This window comes from Triturus cristatus, chromosome 6 (assembly GCF_964204655.1).
Source record: "Triturus cristatus chromosome 6, aTriCri1.1, whole genome shotgun sequence".
Classification (NCBI taxonomy): Eukaryota; Metazoa; Chordata; class Amphibia; order Caudata; family Salamandridae; genus Triturus; species Triturus cristatus.
Genome location: NC_140589.1, coordinates 93,685,128 through 93,697,604, shown reverse-complemented (window position 1 = coordinate 93,697,604; position 12,477 = coordinate 93,685,128). Strand labels below are relative to the sequence as shown.

The following is a 12,477-nucleotide window of genomic DNA, read 5'->3' as shown; positions in this document are numbered from 1 at the left end:
ACGTGCATAGTTATTGGCACGTCAGAAAGGTGAGATTAGGTGAGATAAATGGTATTAGTGAATCTAGAAAGAGAATTAAATCTTCAAAGATAATTACCTAGATAGACATTCATGATCAGAATGATACCTCAGATATCTACACCTTGTGTTGGTAAAGACCCTTTTCAAGAGTGGCAGAATGGGAGCTGTGACACTGTCTAAACTGTGCCCTTATGCGGACTATTGTAGAGTGGTCCAAGGGATCGAGTCATTAAGACCGTTTTTATCACTCTGCAATCTAAACACCCATTGTTGTTCTTTATTGAAAAGGAATTTAGTTTTGTCAGTGATATGGGACGGTATATATGGCTTCTCTAAGACCGTCCACGTAAAATCATCCGCTTGATGTTTTTTTTCGACAAAGTGTCGTGTCAGTCTGGTATTAGTCTTTCTACATCTAAAGGTGCTTTTATGTTCTAGCATCCTTAATTTGACTTTGCGAGTCGTCATGCCTACATATTGACTTTGGCATGGGCATTGTAGTAGGTAGATTAAATTGTCACTATTACAATTGGAGAAAGACTTTTGTATCCATGGCCTAGTAGTACCTATGTCGATTGTTTTGGATTGCTTCGTTTGCGGGCAAATCACACATGTCCCACAAGGATAATGGCCCTGGACTGCTGGTAAATCCCAAAGGGTACTCTGTGTTCTTGGTTCTTGCTCTCTTGAGCGTGTGTTTACCAATTTGTCACGGAGATTAGGACCCCTTTTAAAGGCAAAAAGGGGCATTGGGATTTTCTGGTTACAGGTATTCAAGATGCGCCAGTTCTTTCGAATGCTTTTCTGAATACCATTCGTGAGTGTACTGAAGGTGTTTACGCATGTTGCTTGTATAGATCCAGAGTTGAACACTTTGTCGAAAAAAAACATCAAGCAGATGATTTTACGTGGACGGTCTTAGAGAAGCCATGTATACCGTCCCATATCACTAACAAAACTAAATTCCTTTTCAATAAAGAACAACGATGGGTGTTTAGATTGCAGAGTGATAAAAAGGGTCTTAATGACTCGATCCCTTGGACCACTCTACAATAGTCCGCATAAGGGCACAGTTTAGACAGTGTCACAGCTCCCGTTCTGCCACTCTTGAAAAGGGTCTTTACCAACACAAGGTGTAGATATCTGAGGTATCATTCTGATCATGAATGTCTATCTAGGTAATTATCTTTGAAGATTTAATTCTCTTTCTAGATTCACTAATACCATTTATCTCACCTAATCTCACCTTTCTGACGTGCCAATAACTATGCACGTTTGCTCATTGTTGATATGGATAAAGCTTTCTTATTAGACGGAAGCTATGTCAAAGAAACTACCATTTCCTGTTTCCAATACGCCAATTGGTAGTTCTGATACTTCAATTTGATTGGCGCCCCCCCCCCTTTTTGACGTGTCAACAACTTTACATGCTGGTTCAATGTCGATATCGATAAAGCTTTCTCACTATCGGAAGCTATGTCAAAGAAACTACCGTTTCCTGTTTCTAATACGTCATTTGGTAGTTCTAATATCGTCATCTGATTGGCGCTGCAAATCACGCAGTAAGCGCATTATAAAAACGTCACTAGCCGGAGCCTCGGTACCTCCCACAAACCCAGGAGAGTCCGAGGCACCGACGGATAGGTGAGTGACAAGACTTTGTTCAAATGGGTGTTCATACTGTTCCATTTTTCAGAGTCAGTCTATCAGCAAACTAACGCTGCACTTCTCCGTAGCGATTTAGCTACGTGTTAGCTGTCGGGTGTTCAGCGTATTTTTAGAGATATTCCACAGAACATGCGGTTGTTGTATATAAAGAGCATTGCACGTCGCCAAAAAAACTCCATTGGAAGCTAAAACAGTAACTTTTGAGCGTAAATCATGCTAACGCTTTTTCACTGCCCATATCTTTTTTCTGATTGAGCCTATTCTATCAGGTTTGAGGCTCGCTTGGTTTCTATTAGTAGGAAACAAATAGCAGTTGCCATGTCCATTAGATAAAGTAACATAATTTGTGGGGCGATAACATTAGAGACATTAGGAACATCTAACAGACACTATATGGTCCATATAATAGAGCTAGAAGAAGAAAATAATATTTTAGAAGATTCTTGAGAAATACAACTATATTTTTTAAGCTATCATTGATCCGCCTGTTTGTATATCCATTTTCCTTCAGAGCGGGGTCTCCTAAAGCCTGAGTTAGTGACCGGGTGAGGTGAGGCCTGAATCTCACATGATGCAGGTGAGTGCACTGATCCTCATTAACTGTATGACAGTGCGGTATCTCAACATGTGATAATTAGAATTGAATTAAATCGCAAATTTGAGATGCTTAGAGTCTTAAGGAACAAACTAAACCAATACTCAGAGTACGAAGAAGACTATTTTTGTTAATTTATTTGTTTATTACAGGAGTGAAGATTGCCCTGCTCATTCAGAGATCTCATCACTCAAGGTTGTACTTTTTGACAACGCTTATTTACACGATAATTATTTTTGTCACTTTCACCACGTTTGCAGTAGCTGGTTAATTTTTTAGGTCCTGAAGAAAGCCGGGAAAAAGATCCATTCAGGCTGAAACTAGTTGACCCATTGTGAAGCAACCTATTTGTTAAAAGTTGCTGATACATGTTTTTAACAGGATTGGCAGTGAGATGGGGATTAAAGGCTGTTTCTCTCTCTTCCAACTCCTTTTTTAATCTTCACTTGTACGCACTGCACTCACATTTCCATCACACAAGAGACGACTTACTTTTGCTGTATTAATCATGACCACTTTGGTTAGTCTCTGTCTTTGAAAGTTTCTTCTCTGACTTTTTTCGTATTATCCAGTTGCAATCTTTTGCTACATGTTTTCTCTCAAGGCTTTGAAGAGTAGTAGCAAGATTGAAGGATATCCAAATGATGACACTGGCCTCTCTTGGCAGTTGATGGAAATCCTGTCAACATTTTTGTGAATTTATTTCCTTTCTATTTTCTCTTCCTCACTTGTAGTATTTACTCACTAGTGACTGTTATTGGAAGGATAGTTTATTTTGGTGCTAGGAGACAGGTTGTTTGTTCCTTATGTTCTTTCCTTTTTTAGACCACCAGTTTCCTCTGTATTTTTCCATGCCTTCCTTTATGCCAGGCAGCAGGAGTGTAAAATGCACGTTGTACATAGGTCCCAGGCTCGCCTACTCTTAAGATGTAGTAATTTAATAAGAGTGACTGGCAGTTTGTATCAGCCCTCCATATGGAGAGTCACACACAGTCTCTATAACACACAACCTCATCTTGAAACAACAGTATGCTGCTAGGTAAAACATGGACTTATAGACCACTTTTCACATAGTGCGATCACAGCCTGAAATGCAATATGACTGAGTAGCACCAAGAAGGCATTTCTGAAAAAATTCAGATGGCTTCCCTGCCAATCTGTGGCTAGACTGTAGGCAGAATGAGTGCAAAATATCAGATAAACACACTGAGGTTGATTTCACACTGTATGCATATAAAGCATGGAACTCAAAATATAATGAGCAATGAATGCCAAGAGAGAGGACCCTCCATGGACTGTGCAGCGTGGAAGGGTGGGGACTCGAGTCAAGCAATCGAAGCGAGGTCTCCCAGGGGCATGTGTGATATGGTGAAAATGTTACGTCGAAAATGGCAAGGTAGGAAAGTATGCCAGAGTAAACAATGGAAGTATTCCTGCAAACAGGGCTCAGCACTATGTCCTATAATCAGATTAGTGCTAATGCCTGCAGAAGGCGAGGCTGGGACATTGGTCTCAGCCGCCAGCTCTTCAGCCTTATTAAGCAGCTAGGGCATTGTAAACCAGCAGCACAGCCCTCCCTCTCCATCTACCTGGCTCTATTGTGAAGCAGGCGCAGGCCGGAGCCCGCTGACTGATTGGAAGGGAAGGGGATGAAAAGCAGAGAGAGTGGGATGGCGGAACGGGGCAAAAGACACGACAATGAAAGCAAAACACAAAGCGGAGCGCTTGTGAAACAGGCGCATCGCTGCTAGAAAGAGCTCATACTTGCCGGTCTTTGTGCAGACTAGAGCCAGTCCATGGCTTGGGCAGCTGCGAGGAGCTGGCACGGACAGTGGTGCCCCCTGCTCTGAGTCAGGCAGCAGCATAACCCTCCCTCTCCATCTGCCTGGCTCCACTGCTCTGCTGTGAGGCAGGTCAGGCTGGAGCCCGCTGACTGATTGGAAAGGAGGGGGAGGGAGAGTAGAGAGAGAGTGGGATGGAGGACCCGGTAAAAGACATGAGAATGAAAGGAAAGCACAGCGCGGCGCTCGTGAAATGGGCGCAGCACTGATAATATATGTTCTCCATTATTAAAGATAGAGGTGGGCGAGCTGTGCCACGCAGAACAAAAGAAAGGTGCTGCCGCCATTCTTAAAGATAAAGCGTGGCGTGCCATGGGAGGTGGTGGTGGGGGGAGTACACCGCACTGGGAGATTAGGTAGCGAGAGCAGGGGCACAAAAGACACTTCAACTGAACTGATGTATCAGGAACCAGTTAGGAGCCAGGAAAGAAGAGCAACAGAGGAGTTAACCAATGGCAAGCAGCAGGCAGGATTACACTCCGTATACTGATTGCAGCAGGTCTTCCAGACAGCGCAAGCGCGTTGCCTAGGCTCAACCTAAAAATGGGTGGGGGTGAAGGCCTCACGCCTGGTTGAATGTATAGGGCCTATTTGAATAGATCTGCATGCAATTATTGGTATGCATAAGGGCTTGGGCCCAGGGCCTGGCATTCTGCCATGTGCAGTGGGGATTTGATGCACAGGGGCAGCTGTAAGTGAAAGGCCATATGCTACAGGGTCAAGATGCTTGGCAGTTGGATGCAGGGTTTTGCCTGCATCTAACTGCTAATGTTTCTTTTTTTAAAACCCTTAAGAAATTCCCAGAAAAAACAAATAATTGCCAGTTAGATGCAGGGTTTGGCCTGCATCTAACTGCTAATGTTTCATTCAAAAAAACACTTAAGAAATTCCCTGAAAAAACAAATAAAATTGTTATTGCTCACAAAGCACAAATCCCGTTACATTAAAATAGGAAAAAACCTAGGAAATACACTGAAAAAAAAACAGTTAAAGAGACATACATTATGGTTCCAAATCGAAATCTAGAACCCCTAAAATATAAAGTATAAGTTATGTTTTCGGAATTTCTATAGTGTCCAGTCTGCTATTAGAATGACCTTGTCACCATACACCACCGCACTAAGCCACTGGCAGTCCATTGCCTGTCCATCTGGTCCTGAGCTTATAAGCACAGATTCTGCATGTGCTGATACATCACAGACATTGTGTCATGACTATGTACCCGATTTGGTGTCTGTGTATGATGCAGTGAGCTTTGCTGTATCATTTTGGTATTTTAGGGCTAGGCTCTGAGTCATCTGCTAACTGCTTATGCTTTTTATAGGTCAAAAGACCACCACATCACCTGGCAGGTGGGGAGGAGAGGGTGATTGTGTGTGTATATGTGTGTGTGTTTTGTTGGAGGAATGATGTTAGCTCCGTCTATTGTGCTCGGTTGTATGCTGGTGTATCACAGTACCCATGCTGTTGTGAGCATCTTGAAAGCCAACTATATGCCATAATTGTGTTTGCTGTTTGTTCTGTTTAATGAGTTATGTTGATGGTTTGTGTGCTTTAGTTTAGCAGTTAGTACTGTTGTAACCCGCATGATAGCCGGCTCTGTTACACAATAATAAGTCAAGGTTATCATCAATACATTGTCAGTGTCAGTACTGCTGTGGATTATAGATATCGTATTATCATCATCATTTTGTTTTTTCCATATAGTATGACCTGCCATGTGGTTGCTTTCAAATCTTTGTGAGTAGGTTTGGGAGATCAACAACTATGTGTATGTTTTGAGAATATACAGTGTAAATGAGCATTGTATCAGTGCAATAATGACAGAGGCCCACTAGAACACTGTGCATGGAGGGGTGTAAGAGATGATCTAAGATCATGTATATCTAGCAGGAGGGTGGGAGGCATTTGTTGTATTGGATCCAGGTTGCTATAAGCAGCTGTGAGCATCCTTGTCTTTGCTGGGTGATTAATTGAATCAAATATGAACCTATTGTCAGTGCCTGATTGACACTAACACTCATCTTTACCACCACATCTTCCTTAGCAATTACTAACATTGCATTTATTTTTGTTTGCTATTTAAGGTCATTCTGAGATCCTGCTTGGATTCTTCAGGTGTGGCAGCATGAAGGCAAGTCCATTAAAACAACTTCGGTACATCCATTGCAATCCCCTGCTCCTCATGTTAGGTATTTTCACACTTTCTATGTTTATGAATTCAAAAATACGTGTGCCATGGACTGTGTTGCATCATATATCTCCCAGAGCCACACCCACCGCCACCCCCATCTTGGAATATACTGCACGCTATGCAAACCAGATGAAGCCTACCCCACGGCACCCACTCATTCCACCTTATCCATATGACTACAAGTTCATTCTCAATGAACCAGACAAGTGCAAGAGGGAAGCACCTTTCCTGGTTATTATGATCATTGGGGATAGCAAAGATATTGCCGCTAGGCACGCCATTCGAAGCACCTGGGGTAACGAAAGCAGCATCCCTGGCGTGTCAATTGCAAAGATTTTCCTGACTGGGATATCTCCCACAATGACCAATGAAATCCAGAACATGCTCCAGGAAGAGAGTGTGACTTTCAAAGACATTATTCAGCAGGACTTCCTGGACACCTACAACAACCTTACCCTAAAAACCATGATGGGGATGGAGTGGGTGACCAAATACTGTCCTCGAGCCAGCTACGTTTTGAAAATAGACAGCGACATGTTCTTGAATATAGACTTTTTGGTCCACAAACTTCTGAGGCCTGAGCTGCCAGTAAGGACAAACTATATGTCTGGTTATATTGTTTCAAATACAGAGCCACTCCGGAACAAAGCAAGCAAATGGTACATCCCGAAAGAGGTCTATCCAAAGGACACGTATCCTCCATATTGCGCTGGACCAGGCTACGTTTTTTCCGGAGACGTGGCCAAGAAGGTCTATGATGTGGCTCAGACCATCCAACTAATCAACATGGAGGACTGTTTCATCGGAATATGCATGGATGAGCTGAAAATCAAACTCACGGAGCCCCCCAGCGACGTGTTCAATGGGCACAAAATAGAGTACAACAGATGCCAGTTCTCTTCTCTCATCACTGTGCATCACTACAGCCCTCAGCGACTGCTGGAAATATGGCCAGACTTCCAATCCAGGAATGAATCAGAGTGTATAGCAAAGAAAACAAGGTGAACTGGAGCTAGGCTTAGTGACCACTGTGCATCCAAGGGTTTATGCTGATGTTACTCTGAGGGTGTGTATCCTAAGATACTCAGGAATATCCTGTATCCAGGCAGACATAATGCTTAATGGGGATGGAAGCTGGACAGGAGCTTACTCAATCCTGTGATAACAAATAAATCTGTGAACCTCAATATGCACTGTAAGGAGAGGAATCATGACAAATCTATGCCTACTCTCTGGCACCTGCAGCTACCGTTATTTTATCTTAAGTTATGACTGACCATTTCCAAGCTGTACACCTTCTAATTTTCTGATATGTTCTCTCAAGTGCAATACATAATATCTACAGTCATTCTGCTGTACCTTCATACAGCAAAAAGCAGTGCAGTGCTTTTTTGTCACTTATCTTGAAGACTGTCAACGGCTCCCAGAAGGTATTGATGATGTTCCAAAGAAGATGCTTTTACTCCAAAATGAAGTTTGAATCTTTCACTCATGTACGTGTTTACTGTTCTGCACTATTATACTTAGTTTTGCTAAAGTTTATCTCAAATTGTTCATTTATCCTTAACTTCGGATTCTGATAAAATGTGTTTTCTCTAAATGTTTATTACATATAATATTGGCAATCTGTAAATCAATTTCTTGAAATAAGTAAGAATCATGGGAATTAAATGTGCTTTATTCTAATTTTATATGTGCAGAGATTCAGTTAGCCCATTTGTGGTTATGCAATTCCAAATAAGGTGAAAGAAAACTCAAAATCTATGGTTTAAAAGTCGTAAGATGTTCATAGATTGTCTTATGTTTAAATCCATGTTTGAAGATATAGAATTATTTGTGAAAGGGCAGACACTTCTACATGTCCCCAAACCCCTTCCTACAAACCATGTGTGCATATTGGGCTCTTACAGTGCATCACCTAACTAGTGCATTATATATTTCTCTGTTGTGGAAGCCATTTTTTTGCCTAAGATATAGAAATGGATTTTCATGACTTCCTCTCTAAAAAGGTATATGAAATGTTATGCATATGGGAGATTGTATGGTCCATGATGAACCATTAAGAAGTGTTTAGTAAATTTAAAATATAAAATAATTTTGATGAAAGAACAGTTAGCTCGGTAGAAAAAAGTCAAATTTCACTGGTGAAGCATTGGTTAATACTGGGAAATTATCGGGCCTGGTTCACAAAAGTAATCTGAGACAAAATCCTAACTTGACCAAAACTTAACTTTAACTGAGCCAAAATCCTAACTTTACTATTCCTAAATGCCCTTTGTGAATACCGAAAGTCGTAAAGTTAGGATTTTGTCTCAGATTACTTTTGTGAATCGGGCCCATCATTAGTAAAAGCTGAGCACCCATATTTTGGAAAATAATGACACTCTGTGTACCATGCAGAACACTGAGAGAATTGATTGGTTTTAAACAACTAATGCAAGGTTTTACTTTTATAAGATATGTTTGAAATGTTGTTTATATGTTATCAGTCTTTTCACTGCAGGACTCATTACAATGATTGATATCTCTTTAGTATATGTTTTAACCTGTGCTTGAAATGGGAATAAATAAGAGCAGGTACTCACCAAATTGATGGACTAAGGTTGGAGTTTGGGGCGGAGCTGGGGCGGGGCTAATAGGAAAGCATTTATAAACAAGTTTAAGACTTTCTCAGTGCACAATTGTGCATGAAAATACAGAAACATTTCTGCTATCTGTAGTGTTAATATTTTTGTAAGTGTAAAAGGATACATTTAGCATTGTTTTTTACATTTCAAATGCGTGCAGGTTGCTTCTACACTTATGGCATATGAACAACATTTGGGATTTCACTTACCCTTAATAATGACTACTGTGTGCAGTCTGAGAAAGAAACCTAGACAAGGACGTACCAGGATCCCGTTCTTGTTGACAGATTTCGCCTCTGCTTATCTATATTGTTCTTGTTTATTCAGCTATGATGCTTCCTTTAGAGTGCCTTTTGTAATTCCCTTGAATTCAATAATAATGTTTATTCACCTAACGTGATAGTCATCAGTTTATAAGGTACAAAATAATGAAGTACATTGATGTAAAGTATTTGAAGAACATAAGCAAAGTTTTGGCACCCCATGTGCTGACTAAGAAAATAAGCATTGATGATTTATTTATTTATCCTATGTTGTGACAAGCTACCTGACTTCATGGAAAAGTTGAAATTGTATACATCATTCCTCCTGTGTATTTGTATTTGTATTTAAAGGCCCAAGCGCCACTTTTAAATAGTTACCATGAATATACATGATTATTGTTTCATTTTTCCTTCATTTCAGCTTGTAATTTTATATGAGGAAAAGTAGAATTTCAATGAAATTTGGAGCCAAGCTACTTCTTCAGGAGAGTGGAATTCCCATTTCAGTGATGCATTGTTAACTCATTTTTAAATCAAAAGCTGCACTTTTTCCTTCTCCTTTTCCCTGCAAGACTCGGGATTAAACAACTCAGCCAGACCGCCAGTCAATCACTGTTACCCTCACAGACTCAGCCAGACCACCAGTCAATCAGCCAGACCGCCAGTCAATCACTGTTACCCTCACAGACTCAGCCAGACCGCCAGTCAATCACTGTTACCCTCACAGACTCAGCCAGACCACCAGTCAATCAGCCAGACCGCCAGTCAATCACTGTTACCCTCACAGACTCAGCCAGACCGCCAGTCAATCACTGTTACCCTCACAGACTCAGCCAGACCGCCAGTCAATCAGCCAGACTGCCAGTCAATCACTGTTACCCTCACAGACTCAGCCAGACGGCCAGTCAATCACTGTTACCCCCACAGACTCAGCCAGACTACCAGTCAATCACTGTTACTCCCACAGACTCAGCTAGACCGCCAGTCAATCATTGTTACCCTCACAGACTCAGCTAGACCGCCAGTCAATCACTGTTACCCTCACAGACTCAGCCAGACAGCCAGTCAATCAGCCAGACTGCCAGTCAATCACTGTTACCCTCACAGACTCAGCCAGACTGCCAGTCAATCACTGTTACCCCCACAGACTCAGCCAGACTGCCAGTCAATCACTGTTACTCCCACAGACTCAGCCAGACCACCAGTCAATCATTGTTACCCTCACAGACTCAGCCAGACCGCCAGTCAATCACTATTACCCTCACAGACTCAGCCAGACCGCCAGTCAATCAGCCAGGCCGCCAGTCAATCACTGTTACCCTCACAGACTCAGCCAGACTGGCAGTCAATCACTGTTACCCTCACAGACTCAGCCAGATCGCCAGTCAATCATTGTTACCCTCACAGACTCAGCCAGACCGCCAGTCAATCATTGTTACCCTCACAGACTCAGCCAGACCGCCAGTCAATCAGCCAGGCCGCCAGTCAATCACTGTTACCCTCACAGACTCAGCCAGACTGGCAGTCAATCACTGTTACCCTCACAGACTCAGCCAGATCGCCAGTCAATCATTGTTACCCTCACAGACTCAGCCAGATCGCCAGTCAATCATTGTTACCCTCACAGACTCAGCCAGACCGCCAGTCAATCACTTACCCTCACAGACTGACATTCATACAGATCCTATGCCAGAAAGAGCTATCGGCCAGAGAATGAGTGGCAGACAGTATTAATCTTGACACAGCGGTCAAACACCTTGCACATGCATTTAAGGGCACTCGTTTGCAACCGTATGTTCAGGGCCACTGGAATTATGTAACTCTGCAGCTGCAGCATTTTTTGCATAGTAGTGGAATTGCTGCATTTGTCACATAAACTGTTGGACTTGGCCCTTCTGGCAAGTTCACGCCTAGAACTTTTTGCATTATCCTAGCCTTTTTCCTGTGTTGTACTAGTGGTTTTAGGCCTCTAGGCGCTTTCACACTGTGTCCCAGTGGAAAGCGCGTGCGCTCTGTGTATGGTTTAGTGAGACTGACCTGCTCTCCCATAGGAATGCATGGGGGATCTGAGTGACCGTGTTAAGTCCTGATGTGAGAGGAGTGCAGGGTCGAGTTTGGTATGTGCGAACTCGTGAGAGTGAATGCTGCGCGATGATGTGTGCGGCGTTACTGTGACTAGTATAGAAGTGCCACTTCTAGATGCTGGCATAAATGTGCAGTGACTGTCTGGCTTGCGATTGGCTGGTGTGTCTGGCTCCAGGAGTCAGGATGGGTCTGCCCTGGTGCTGAATGGAGAGAGCTGCATGTTGATGGCAGGGAGGAGTACACCTGGGACCTGAATAGGGCTGGACTTTCCTCACACAATGCTGGCTCCACCCCCTGTGGTGCGTCTGATGTCCCTGGCCTGTCCTGTGAATAGGGAGAGGGGCTGAGCAAAACAAAGTGCTCAGGAACCAGTTGCATCTGGTCCGCCCCTTCCCTGCACCTTTGGAAACAAAGGATTTGGTGTATAAAAGAGGGGCTGTGACCCCATGAAAATGTTCTTGTGCTTGACTTGAAACAACCAGGGGCGTGCTGCTGCTGGGCCCAGGGGACGGCTTGCCTCCCTGGGCCCTGCCCAGCCCCTGGATGCCAGATGGACTTCCTGGACCTTTTACTTTGCTTTTCCTATGCCAAGGCTTGATGGAGCCTCCCAGCGTCTGGGGAGCGCTTTGCGATCCTGAGGAGGAGTGCTTGATGTTTGCTTGTAATTTGCCCAGCGGAGGAGGAGCACGGGGGTTCCGCAGCACGGCGCTGCAACCTTTCCCGGGGGAGTCCCGACGTAGGGATTCCCCCCTGCTGGAGGGGAGAGAGGCGGGAGCCCACCCCACATGTTGCCGCTTATTTGATTGTTTTTATGCGCGGGTGCCCACCCCGCGACTTTGCCCGTGATCGAGGCGGGTGCCCACCCCGCTTTAGACTTTGAGTACCGAGGGAGCCTACCCCTCATATTGCCGACATCGAGAGATCACTGCCGCGGCCCTCGTGCAAGAAAAACGAAAGTCAGGCCCGTGCCGCCTGACTGGGGGCGGGGCCTAGAGGATTCCCTTTCCGCTTCCTCCGGCCTGGGGGAAGCCGTGCCATGCCGTGGGGGGGGGGGGGGGGGGGGGGACTCGGGTGAATGGCCGATGGCAGCGCGGGGCTCCCAGAGGTGAAGGGAAGCCCCGCGCCACAGGGAAATGCAGCTGCTGCCAGCGAGGCTCTCGAAAGGGAGAGAGAGCCCCGCCCG

General features: G+C 44.0%; 1 protein-coding gene across 1 annotated transcript in view; it reads left to right on the top strand.

The window, feature by feature from the left end:
* The window catches only part of LOC146813814 (beta-1,3-galactosyltransferase 2-like), a 202,163-nt gene extending 193,976 nt beyond the window's left edge, over positions 1-8,187 (top strand). Inside the window, exon 2 of the mRNA XM_085609121.1 lies at positions 6,213-8,187. Within this exon, the coding sequence (XP_085465247.1) occupies positions 6,254-7,324 (1,071 nt within the window). The 5' untranslated portion in view covers positions 6,213-6,253 and the 3' untranslated portion in view covers positions 7,325-8,187. The remainder of the gene's footprint in view (positions 1-6,212) is intronic.
* The last annotated feature ends 4,290 nt before the right edge of the window (positions 8,188-12,477 follow it).